The sequence below is a fragment of the Symphalangus syndactylus genome, chromosome 2 (genome assembly GCF_028878055.3).
Source record: "Symphalangus syndactylus isolate Jambi chromosome 2, NHGRI_mSymSyn1-v2.1_pri, whole genome shotgun sequence".
NCBI classification, from domain to species: domain Eukaryota; kingdom Metazoa; phylum Chordata; class Mammalia; order Primates; family Hylobatidae; genus Symphalangus; species Symphalangus syndactylus.
Genome location: NC_072424.2, coordinates 16,810,908 through 16,823,979, shown reverse-complemented (window position 1 = coordinate 16,823,979; position 13,072 = coordinate 16,810,908). Strand labels below are relative to the sequence as shown.

Sequence of the window (13,072 nt, the reverse complement as noted above, 5' to 3'; positions counted from 1 at the left end):
ATAACCTTTCCCTGAGGGGCCAAAAGAAAAGGACCCTCTAGTGTTAGGGCCCAGGCTTCTTGCTGGAATTTCTCAGTCACATTTTTCTCCTATCCGATAGACATTATCTAAACGGAGCTTCCAAATAAATTAGCAAACCAAAAGGTCTTACAAGGTAAGACCTTGGTGCACAGAAGGTCAAGGTGGAACTTACTGCTAACCAAAGCTATAGTTGTTCTAATCATGGAGAACTGATGGACAGGGGCACAGGCACGCACACGCACACACACACACACGCACACACACACACACTCTCTCTCTCTCCCCAATTCACCAGCACTGAGCCTAAGCCTGAGCCCATTTTCAGTTGTTAAAAACTCCTTTCTCATCTATAATTCAATGACCTTCCTAATCACCTCTTACACCAAAGTGAACTCCTGCAACAGAACTGGTCTTAGGGCTCAAATCAGTGGCCAGTATTAGACTAACAGATGAGGGGAAGTGGGGACCCTACAGAAAGCAAACGCAGCTTCCTGGAAACACCAAGGGCCTCCTCCCTCCAAAAACAACTTTCTTCTTCTCAACTGTCTCCAAAAGCCTAGCTGTTTTCTGACATTGTGGCACCTGGCACAACCAGCCCACAGGACTGGGAAGACCCATGTTCCCAGCTCCCTGGTGACAACGGTGACAAGGCCATGCATTCAGTGCTTACTGGATGCCAGCCCCTGTGCTAATTGCTCTTTATGTTCAGGTCAAATGGAAATCTCCTAACAACCTTTTGGTGGAAGAGTCAGAAGACTTCTGAGGACATTAATATTCAATGACTATTAATGAAGAGACCCTAAAGATCATCTTCTCAAGCCCTCAGATGACAGAAAGGGAAACTGAGGCCTGGGACTTGTATGCTTTTCCAAAGCCTCCTCTTTGTCAGGTTTTGCACCTTCCTCTAAGACATCTTTTCTTTTCCATCTCATAATTCTGGATGTAGATGAACTCACAGCTCATGGAAACCATAAACCCATAAAAATGCACAAAAGGACATTAACAAAATATTACCTAAAATTTCCAGAACTTCATGGACCTCCTTCCTGATCCATAAGTGCATCCAGAGATCCCAGGTTGAGCAGGCCTGCTTCCAACAATACCCACATTGTTGGATTTAAATTCTTACACAAAGACTCATTTGGGGAACTTCGTCCCTTTCCACTATTTCTTCCCTCTGCCTCACCTGTCCCTCCCTGCACGTATACACAATTTTAAACTTCCTTCAAGAATTAAATATAGTAAAACAAATCCTCCGGGACCATTTTACACTTTATGTTGAAATAAACTCACAATAACGCTGCCCTGAAAAGCCAAAATGAAAAATGACAGTTTTTCCCTAACCTGGGTTGCTCTAAAGCCCGCACTGTAGGAAATCCCAGCTCAGCTTCCTCAGTTGTTGCTGAGCCACGCACTCAAGGGAAAACCAGCAACTACGGAAACATCCATTTTAATTATTAGCAAAATTAAAGAAGTACAGGCATGACTTTCAGAAACCAGGAACTTTTTCCCGTTTACATGAAAGCCCTGTAAAAATGCATCACCCCTGCCAATTACATTCATCCTGGTGTCCCAGCACAAATCACCAAGAAGCAGTTCCGTAATCGGCCTGTAGCTGTAGCTATACAAGCCTCAGACACAAACTCCTACCAGATTCCCTTCCCAGAGACGTAGGGAGATGTCACCACACCTGTTAATTATAGAGCTGCCATCCCTCTGTGTAACAAAAAGTTCCCCACTCTCACACGATTGCTTCAGGTGATAAATGCTTCGGTCCTCATCCTTTAATGACACGTGCCCGGGGTCTTCCTGGGGAGCCTACATCTCTCAGAACTCTCATCTCAGATGGACACAACCTTCCTTCCTAAATTGTCCTGATCCGGCTAAGGAGGCTGGGCTCTCTGTCCTCTCCCAGCCTACCCCACTGGATAAGTGTGCTGTTCATTCACCCCACGCACGAGACGTGTTCCCAGAGCAGCTCAGCTTACCCCAGACACCACTCGGACTGCTGCGGGTTCCTAAAGCCAGGCAGGCACCAGGTGGGTTCTCCGCAAACAGGTTCATTAAGTGGTGATGAGTGCTGGGATCTGCCGTTTTATTCTCAGATTACCACTCGAAAAATAACTCAGCTACCAATATTCCCTACTGATGACAGATTTCAATGCAGCACCAAGTAGAGGCTTGGCTCACGTTGTCTCCAAAGGGCTGGGAGAGAGGTTCCAAATCTGCTAAGCTGAATAATTCAGCCTCATGTAGTCCTCACAATTGGACTTACACCTTGAAAATTAAATTTCCAAAGCTGTGACACCGGTGCATGCCCTGTGATACTTGGAGGTTCTCAGAGCTGGAGGAGATCCCCTGGCACATTCACTTTCAAGTTTACCTAAAATAGAATCTGCCACTCTGTGATGATGCACTGCTTAAGTATTATGAATTACAATAGCTAAAAAAAATTTCTGAGATGTCAAGCCTCTCTCTGTGCTAAACTTCAGAACCTTCTTTTCTCCTTAAACAATGGAAATAAGACATCAGCATTTCAGATGTTGGCAATTTCTTTTAGTGGTTCCTTTTGTCAGAAAATAGCAATTCTTTACATTGTAAGCAGTAGGAATGCTGCTGGGGCAGACTAGAGATGACACATCCTCCCAAGGTTCGTCCTTTCCACAGTTCTCTCGGACACTGGATAAAGGCGAACTCCCAGCTGTCTCCCTCACCCAGCACAGAGAAACACACAGCAAGAAACCACCAAACTATACCATCCTGCCTGCAGTGTTGCGGCAAAGGACCTTCTCTCATCAGCTCTGCCTTGCGGGGAGCCAAGAGACCACGATCAGGTGCTCTTAGAAGCCCCATTTACAATGCAAGGGTAGCTGATTCTAAAACAGGCCTTAACAATCTGCCCCCAGAAAAATCCCAAAACAAGCTTGAAAAGTGAAATTAAATGACTTACCTTCCGGCTCTAATGTGGTATCCTCAACTAAACTGAAGGAGGGCCGGGCCAGGGACAAGGTTGCCATGGTGACCACGACCAGGCAGATGAAACGACCCCAGCTGACCATGGTTACGGTACCAATCCCCGGTCCTCTTCCATATCTCCATGTGGACGTTAATCCCATCTGCACACTTCCTCTACGGGCATGGACTGCGCGCAATGCCTTCAGCCTGCGGTGGGCTCAGGAACCGAGGCGCTGCCGCCGCTGCCTCCGCCGCTGCTGCTGCTGCAGTCACTAAAGGAAAGAGATTGGCGAGTCAGGGAATCTTCCCCAATGCCAAATCACTCCAGCCCAAGAGGGATAAAACCATTTTTCAGCCTCTCAAATGTGTGCAAACAGAGTTCTTTTTCATTATCTGCTAAATCCTTCCATCCTCACCTCAGAGTCCCAGGTGATTCCACCAGACCGGTCCACAGAAATGTGTTAGGCTAATCTTTTTAAAAGCATACTTTTAAGAAACAGAGATAAAACAGTAGCTACAGGACTCAGATACGTGCAGCCACTTCAGTGAGGCAATGTGTGCTCTCTTCTACTATCCACTATCGCCTCCACCGCCCTCAATGAGCAGAAGCAACATGACCTTAGTTTCAAGGGCAACTACAAAAGCAAGTTAAAAATGCTCCGGTTGGCATAACCAACCTCGTTGCCTTCTCTTAGTCCAACTGGGCTTTAGAAAGCTAAACTGTTGGAGGCGTCTGCTCACAGCTCCGTATTTCTGCTGGGCTGGAGGTGAGCAGTCTGTCCCACCCTCACTGTAGCTCTTGGGAAGAAAGGAGACCAGCAAAATCAAAAGAATCCCAGGAAGGCTACAGAAAATTCCCACCAGTTTACACTTGTCAGGATTCATTTTCAAATGGAGAAGTGTATTTCAGTCTTCCGCCAAGCAGCCACTTACGAAGAGTGAACACAACTGCAGCACATTCAACGCAGCTGATCCAAAAAGGACTTCGAAGCCTGAATTTCCTTCCCCTGTAACTAAATGGTAGTCCAGGGCTGCTAAATGTCTTCAACCTCTGTAGAAGGGTTAGGAAACTGAGCAGATGCAAATTCTGATGAATGCAGGAATTTATTAATAATGATGATGTAAATTATGTAAATTATAGTCATGGTATGTGATTGGACCAATAACTTTCAATATGCAAACCTATTGGCTAAATTTTCAGAGTATAAGTTAGAAGAGGACACTCAACTTAATATTCTGTTCACCCATTTGATCCAAGGGAAAGAGAATTTTCCAAGAAAGCTTAACATATTCCAAGCAACTTTAAATTCACTCAGTACCCTCTGTGACTAAGGGTACAGTAAAATGCACAAACTTTAGAGAATGATTAAAACAATCACAAGAAGGGGCTCATCAATCTCAGGCTTCAGATTCTGTGAACCGCAGGAATGAACCACATTTTCTAAGACTGGGGGTGGGAGGGAGGCCTTTAATACAAAAATCTCTAAACTCTACATTTTTTATGTACCCACTCAATGTTTCAAGTTATGTCATAGGATTTCAACACTGCTGGAGCCTCCCCAAATCTCATCATAAAAACTGCTCCTTTTAGCTTTGACTGAGGATAAAAATGGATGAGGGAAAAGAATATGCCACATCATTTCCAAAGGAGGAATAAAGAAAACCTCTGCTTCAAAGATAGCACAGGTGAAACGGTGTGATTCACAGCAAGCCAGAAAAGTATGTGTGCAGTGTGTGTGTGTGTACACGGTGTGCGTGCGTGCATGGTGTGTGTGCGTGCACGGTGTGTGTGTGTGCACGGTGTGTGTGTGTGCACGGTGTGTGTGTGTACATGGTGTGTGTGCGTGCACAGTGTGTGCATGTGCTTTCAGATAGCTTGGAAGATTTTTCCTCCTAACTTTTCTTTCCTCTTAGTCAAGAGCTTCAAAAGATAATTTCGGATCTATTTCTACATACATGTGGGAGGAAAGTACACAAACATTCTCATTGATTTACTAAGCATTTCCAGAATGCAGGGGAATTTTCTACCTCTAACACGACTTCCGGAACAATCCTAAGTCCTCGCAGAGGTTTCACCCCACGCCCCTTCCCCAGCCTGCTCGCCCACCTGTCCCTGCCCAGAGGAGCCTCCTTGGCTCCAGGCAGAGAAAGGTGGACAGGGCTCTCCGCTGAATCTCAAGCCATTCCATCATCCCGCTAGCTGGCACTAGAAATTTGCATTTCAGCCATTTCCAGGTCCAAACCCCACGGCAGCCCCCTCGCCAAAACTGGAAGGCGGAGACCTAAGGCGACAGGTCTGCACGGTTCCCCACCCCAGTGGACAAAAGTATGGTGCGACCTCCTAGGCAGGATAATTAGGTCCCCAGGCTCGGTGTTGGGAACACAGGCCCAGCATGCCGCTGGCGGCCACAATCCCGGCTTCCTGCCTTCAATACCATAATCCTTCCTGGAGTCTGAGCCCCAGTGAAAGCCCCAGCGTGTTTATTTTTCCCCTTGAAAGGGAACTCTCTTCTCAGCCTGCACGCGGGAGGAGTTGTCACCCTCCCTCTGATGGATGGCTCTTCTCGGCCGCCCGCCCCCCGGTCCATTTTCACCTCGGCACAAGCCTGCCCCCAAAGACAGGCAGAGTGACAAGCAGGAAGGGCTTGGCTGCGGAGCGGTCCCCATGCCAGGCCTGTGCTGGGCTCTTCAATTTACCATGACATTCCCAAAACCCCGGCCCTCCAAGAAGGCAGACCAATACAGTGCCCTCCGCTTTGGGCTTCCACCTAAGGGGTGATCTGTCCACTGCTGGCTCGGCCACTGGGAGCACCTGGTGTTTTGTTCCTCGCTAGATTTCACATCAGGAAAGTCAACAGTGCCCGGCTCCTCCAAAGTGCAGACCCATCTCTTCACTTAAGGCCTCCCTACTTCTCCCCAGCACTGAGTAGGAGCAGGAGCTGTCAAGGGGTCAAGTCTGGGGGGAAATTCCTCAACAAATTGAAATCTCAAAAAACACACACTGACCCAGGACCACAATGCCCTCCCAGTTTAACGCTTGCGTCCAATCAGAACTTGCGAGCAGCTTGGGGGTTCTCCCCACCACCACCCCCTTTCAGCGCAGCACTTCTTTCATTTGTTTGCCTGAAATATCCTGTTTTTCTCCCCCTTCTCGGGGCGCTAAAGAGCTCAGAGAAATCTGCATTTTAATTGACATTCCAGGGAAAGGGAGAGGGGCGCCTGATTGCTTTTCTATTCAAACTAAACAGGCTTTTCAGATGAAAATGAGTCGAGCCCGGTGGAAGATTTACAGGGATTTGGGACCAGGGAGACAATGGAGTTTTAAATGTTGATAGCGTTTCACACCAAACACATAATGGGTGCCCTGAGTTTGAAAGCAGGTTTGCCTTTAAGGATAGGTTTTATTGAATTGGGAGAAAGGAAGGAGGGTCTGGAGAACGGTTTGCAAGGGAGCGGGGTGCGAGGAGAGCGACGGAGGCTGGTGGCCCCCGGGCCGGCCTCCTGCGCCAGGTCCGTGGTCCGCGAGGGTCGGAGCCAGCGCCACGCAGGGCCCTCGGCTTTTTTCCCCAGCGCGGCCCCGTGGCCGAAAGAATGAGCGCGCAAGTTAGAACTCGCCTGCGCTTTCGACATCTCCCAGCCGCTGCGGCAGAGCAGGCAGGCGAACTAGAAAAAGTCGGTCCAGTTCGCCCCCTAGCCCCAGGCGCCCTGCGCTCCCTCCAGCGCCGACGGCGGCTGCGGGCGAGGGGCGCCCAGGCACCGAAAACCGGGCACCAGCCGTCGCCTCCCCAGCAGTGCCACCCCTACGGGATGTCACCGGCCCCACCCCAGCGGCCCCCTCCCGAAAAAGGGGTCTCCGCGGGGCCTGGATGGTACAGAAGTTCCCAGGACCCACGGATGGAGCACCTTGGAGATGCCCCCCGGGACTCGGCCTGCGGGGCTGTGCCACGGGCAGGCGAACCTTCCGCCCGTCTGCTCTGGGGTCGGAGAAACGCGCCCAGTCAGCGGGAATGCGCCCGCCAGGGTTTGACAGGGAGGGGGGCGTCAACGCCAGAAGCAGATGTCAGCATCTGGATGGGGGTGGCAGAGGCAGAACTTCCAGAACACCGGCCGTCAGCACGCACCCACCTCCCCCATCACCTATGCAGCCACAGAGGAAGGACACGGAGCGTCCTCCACAATGCCAGTCCTTCCGCGCCCCCCGCCCGGAGGACGGTGCACCCGGCGTCCCGGGCTCCCGTGGCGCCCACGTCCCCGGCTGGCGAAGCTCCCCGAGGCGTCTTGCGCGGCGATTACCTTGAATGGCAACGCTCCTCCGCGATCTGTGTTGTCCCCGCGCCCCGCGTGGGTCGGGATGGAGAAAGCGACGAGCCCGGGCTTGGGGAGAGCAACTCCAAACGCAGAAGAGTGGTCCTTGGGTCTTCGCCGGCGCCAAGCCTCCCGGGCTTCACGCGCACCACAGGCTGCGGAGGAGCGCGGGCATGACGCCCGCGGGCTGCCCTCGGATTTGGGGAACGAGAGGAAGAAAGGACTCAGGCTTGGCGTTGCCTCCACCAAACTTTGCTCGCGAGTTGCGAAGGCTCAGAGCGCGCAGGCAAGCTGCGGCCTCGGGGCCCCCGGGGCTCGCGGCCGGCCCCAGCCAGCCCGGAGAGCAGTCGCCGCGCCGGGCCAAGTACGCCGCATGCAGCCCCGCGGCGCCCGAGCTTTGTGGCGGCCGCACGCGCTCGCTCGCCCGCCCGCTCCGCACCCGCCGCCCGCCCGCTCAGCTCTCCACCGCGCTCTCCTGCAGCCGCCGCCCGCGCCGCCGCCGCCGCCGCCGCCGCCTCCTCGCGGCGGGTCACGCCCCCACTGAAACCCGAGCCGTTTCCTGGACGGCGGCGCCCTCTCTGCCAATCAGCGCCGCGCGCCCGGGCCGCCCCGAGTCCCGCGCGGCTCCCGACGCCTCCGAGCAGCCGAAGACACCGGCCCGGGAGGCGAGGGCTCGGCCGCGATGCGGCCGCAGGGATGCAGCGACAGCCTCCGAATAAGGCCTGGTCCCGCGCCCCGCGCCACCTCCTCCCTCCTCCCCGGGCGAGCGAGGCTGGCCAACGGCTCGCTGAGCGACTGCGTTACGTTGTTTTATGTCAAGTTAGAAAACAAGTGACCGAAGGCTCTAACCCTGCCCTCCCCTTAAAGAGACTTTAAAATGCGCCTGCTTGATACTGCGGGGAGGGTTGTCAGGCAGCTGAAGCTTTTGGAGGAGAGGAAGCCACTTGGAAATGTTCGCAGGACATTGCATGTTTCTGTCCTTCTAAACAATAGAAATGAGAGGAAAAAACTGAATATTAATGGAGGCCCTACTATGGGAGGGTCACACTACATAGGTGATTCTATTTCATCTGCCCAACCACCCTGCAGAGTACTATTCCCAGTTTCTGATAAGGAAACTAAGGATCAGAGAGGTTAAGTAATTTGCCTAGGATCACACAGCTGGCTACTAGGAGAGCCTGACTTTGAATGTGGCTCTCTCAGAAAAAGCCAAAATTGCATCCAAAAAAAAGTGTTTAATAATATGTGTTTGGATTAATAAAAAGAAATTCAAAGGAGTCGAAAGACTCAACTCTACCATAAATAGACCTTGAACAAAGTAATTCCTCCCTCTGAATCTTAGATTAAAAATCATAAACGCAAAATCTGATTCTTCAACTGCACACCAAGCCGTAACTGGTTAAAGTTCCTATTTCCATTTACCTTTTCACTAAGCCGTGTCTTCGGAATAATTTATTTTAAATATGTTTTTTCTCCCTCCTTATTCATCCAGCTCCTGAGCAGCCATGCTTAAGTTCAAGACCATATAGATTAAAACCTTAATTATTTTTCTTTAGAAAAGTTCGCTAAACCCAGAAATGCTTTAGAATCCTTTTGAGGCCTGAAGATAGATGAAGCATTGAGAACAAACCTGACGTGGAAAACAGACTTTTCCTGCATCTAGAAACGTATTTGCACCTGTGTCACTAACATTGCACACTTCATAACACAAAAATGTTTTTCAAGGTGCCACATGATTAGAAAATCATTTTCATTCACAATATAGCAGAGAAAACGTCTATGCAAGTTATTTAAAAGCCACACAAGTAAGAAATCCATTTAACTGCCTCAGGCAAAAGGCTATAACATTATATTTTGGAAATTTGATAGCAACAAAATAAAAACTGGTTCTTAAGCAAAATTATCCCTCTATATGCTTGGTGGGAGGGTATGTTTTCGGTCAAGTCCTCTAACCTGGATTAGCCCCAGAGCCTATACATTAACAGACACCTCAGCCCAGGTGACGCATAGCCATTCACTCCCACATGGGTTGTTCTGATAGCAGTACGTTTTCAAGTTCTCAGAAAAGGGATGCAGTTGAACGTGTCTGTCGCAGGCTGCCACTTACATCTTTATATTCCCCACCAATGGGAAACTCGAGTGTCTCAGGACAGATTCCTTTTCCATCCTGCACTGCATCCATCAGCCATTGAAAATGCTGTTAACACATTCTCACATAAATTAATGGTGCAGGAAGCCGCTGTCCCTATCCCCCATTCATCAATAGCTTTATGCATGTTGAATGGAAAGGAAGCTTTCCGCTGAAAATGACAAATAAGAACACCTACTTTCATGTCCAGGCACAGTTTGCAGAATGTATTTTTTAGAGAGATGAAAAGACACCAATCTATCAAAAGCTCCTTATTCCCTAAAGAATGCTCATATTTAAGGGACTAAAATCCACAAGACCACAACAGCAAACTCTTCAGTTTTGGGGGAAAAAAAAAAAGTATGTTTAGAATTATTTTTAAAAAATCAATTATGTCCCCATATTTAGTCTTCAAGTGACCTCAGACCATCCAGGAAAACCTTCACACCACTGAGGCTTCTGAATGAGAAAATAATCTCTTTACAGTTTTTTTTCTTTTCTCTTCCCTCTTCAAGTGGCTGGAACCCCTTTCGTCAATGGCCTCCCATGAATGGTGTTGCTAATAAAGCCTATTAATGAGCTTCCACGGCGGAGTGTGAATAGGTAAATAAGCCCCAATCTGTTGAGGTTCTGGGGCAAGGGCAGAAAAGCCAGTAAGAACTAAAGGTGACAGTTTGAACTGAACTGCGAACGCCAGCACCAGGTTTCAGCTGAAAGAACCGCCAGACAAGGACACATTCACAGTTCCTCCACCCCCTACTGAGGTCTCTTTTCTTCGCAATTTTCCCCCCTTTACAAAATGTCTTGAGTAGTCACCCTTTTTTTTTTCAAAAGCCCTCGAGACGCCCTTCTTTTTTCACTCTAGTAATGATACATCAATGGGAAGGAAGAAAAATGAGGACACCAGAACTCCGATGCCCCCAAAAGTTTCAAGAAACAAATTGTGCTGCTAGCCCGTTGGTGATGGGAAGAGAAAGGAGAAGGGGGTAGGAACACTCACTACCACGGGCCTCTCTCCTTTGAAGATTTGGAATTTTTCTTTTAATAATTTGTTTTGTAATGAGTGGCTGTGCCTTCACTCTATGGAAATGTTAGATGAAAGTAAAGGCTGCTGACATGAAGTGCTCATGAACCTTCCCGGGGGGATCTGAGCTCCCTGCAACACCAGGAATTTCATTCTCTAAGCTACATCTCAATAATGCCTGCAGCATAAAAGAAGCACTCAAATGGAAGGATATAGAATAGTCGGAGGACTATGATAAGAGTATTTACTTCTAGGTAAGGGGAGGGGCTGGATCCCCTGACAGCTCCAGCCTATCTTCGGGGAGCTTGTGGCATTTAAGTGAAGCAAAATCATTGATCCCACTACTGAACAGCATCAATGATTTTAAACTTAGAACTGGGCCTGAATTCCAAAGCCAAGGCTTCCCTGGAGACAAAGTCCTTCTGGAAGTATAGCCTCACTTTGAGGCAAAGGGGAATGGCTTTCTTAAGGTGAGAGGCTGGATGCAGCTTTCTTCACTCAATAGCTGTGTGACCTGTGGCCGGGCAGTGGCTCACGCCTGTAGTCCCAACACTTTGGGAGGCCGAGGCAGGTGGATCACTTGAAGCCAGGAGGTCGAGACCAGGCTGACCAACATGGTGAAATGCCCTCTCTACTAAAAACAAAAATTGGCCGCTTGTGGTGGTGCATGCCTATAATCCCAAATACTCTGGAAGCTAAGGCATGAGAATCGCTTGAACCCGGGAGGCAAAGGTTGCAGTGAGCTGAGATCACCCCACTGCACTCCAGCCTGGGTGACAGAGCAAGATTCCCTCTCAAAAAACAACAAAAAAAGGCCTGGCATGGTGGCTCACGCCTGTGATCCCAGCACTTTGGGAGGCTGAGGCAAGTGGATCACCTGAGGTCAGGAGTTCAAGACCAGCCTGACCAACATGGCGAAACCCGTCTCTACTAAAAATACAAAATTAGCTGGGCATGGTGGCACATGCCTGTAATCCCAGCTACTGAGGAGGCTGAGGCGAGAGAATCGCTTGAACCCGGGAGGCAGAGGTTGCGGTGAGCCAAGATCGCGCCATTGCACTCCAGCCTGGGTAACGAGAGAAACTCTGTCTCAAAAAAAGACAAAACAAAACAAAAAAACACTGCGTGACCTCAGGCCAGTTGCTTGAGTTATCTGAGTTTTCCATTTTCTCAGCTGTAAAATGGGGAAAATAATGGTTCTTATCTCCTGGATTTTTTTTTTTGAGACGGCGTTTTACTCTGTCGCTCAGGCTGGAGTGCAGTGGCACTATCTCGGCTCACTGCAACCTCCACCCTCCGGGTTCAAATGATTCTCCTTCCTCAGCCTCCTGAGTAGCTGGGACTACAGGCGCCTGCCACCGCGCCCGGCTAATTTTTTGTATTTTTAGTAGAGATGGGATTTCACCATCTTGGCCAGGCTGGTCTTGAACTGCTGACCTCGTGATCCACCTGCCTCGGCCTCCCAAAGTGCTGGGATTACAAGCGTGAGCCACCACACCTGGCCTCTCCTAGATCTTTAATAGGATCACTAAGTGGATTAAATGAGTTAGGACATGACAAGCACTTAGTTTTGCTTTTTTTTTGTTTTTTTATTTGTTCATTTTTTTGGGGGGGTTGTTTTGTGTTTGTTTTTGTTTGTTTTTGTTTTTGTTTTTTGTTTTTTTTTGAGATGGAGTCTTGCTCTATCATCCAGAGTGCAGTAGTGCGATCTTGGCTCACTACAACCTCTGCCTCCTGGGTTCAAGTGATTCTCCTGCCTCAGCCTCTTGAGTAGCTGGGACTACAAGCGCCTGCCACCATGCCTGGCTAATTTTTTTATATTTTTAGTAGAGATGGCGTTTCACCAAGTGATCCACCCGCCTCCCAAAGTGCTGGGATTACAGGTGTGAGCCACCGCACCTGGCACTTAATTGTTTTTGTTTTGGTTTGGTTTGGTTTTTTGAGACAGGATCTTTCTCTGTCACCCAGACTGGAGGGCAGTGGCACAATCTCAGCTCACTGCAGCCTCAACCTCCTGGGCTCACCCAATCCTCCCACCTCAGCCTCCTGAGTAGCTGGGACTACAGGCATGTACCACCATGCCCAGCTAATTTTTGTATTTTTTATAGAGACAGGGGTCTCATTATGTTGCCCAGGCTGGTCTCAAACTCCTGGCCTCAAGTGATCCTCCCTCCTTAGCCTCCCAAAGCACTGAGATTACAGGCGTGAGCCACCACGCCCAGCCTCACTTAGACATTTTTATTCAGATGGTCCTCATGGTTTGGAGAAACTTTGACACATGAGCAAGGCTCTTGAGGATTACTATCCATACACAGTAGTCTACCCTGATATGCAGTTTCCTTTGCCATATGGTTTCAGTTACTCTCAGTTACCTGAGGTCAGCTGCGGGCTGAAAATAGGTGAGCATAGTACAATAAGATATTGTAATTGAGAGACCACATTCATGTAACTTTTATTATAACTGTCCTTTTTTAAATTAGTTTATTATTATTAATCCTTTTTTTTTTTTTTGAGACAGAGTCTCGCCCTGTCACCCAGGCTGAAGTGCAGTGGCGCCATCTTGGTTCACTGCAACCTCCGCCTCCTGGGTTCAAGAGATTCTCCTGTCTCAGCCCTCCAAGTACCTGGGATTACAGGCG

At 49.2% G+C, this 13,072-nt stretch overlaps 1 protein-coding gene across 9 annotated transcripts in view; it reads right to left on the bottom strand.

Moving 5' to 3' along the window:
* The window catches only part of FGFR2 (fibroblast growth factor receptor 2), a 121,421-nt gene extending 113,418 nt beyond the window's left edge, over positions 1-8,003 (bottom strand). For 4 of the 9 annotated variants that reach the window (XM_055246825.2, XM_055246835.2, XM_055246845.2 and 1 more), the window contains exons 1-2: positions 7,270-8,003; positions 2,972-3,248 (exon numbers count right to left, since the gene is read on the bottom strand). In XM_055246825.2, the coding sequence (XP_055102800.1) occupies positions 2,972-3,137 (166 nt within the window). In that variant the 5' untranslated portion in view covers positions 3,138-3,248; positions 7,270-8,003. The remainder of the gene's footprint in view (positions 1-2,971; positions 3,249-7,269) is intronic. The other 5 variants (XM_055246808.2, XM_055246817.2, XM_055246788.2 and 2 more) reach the window with 3 other exon arrangements.
* Between the last annotated feature and the right edge of the window lie 5,069 nt (positions 8,004-13,072).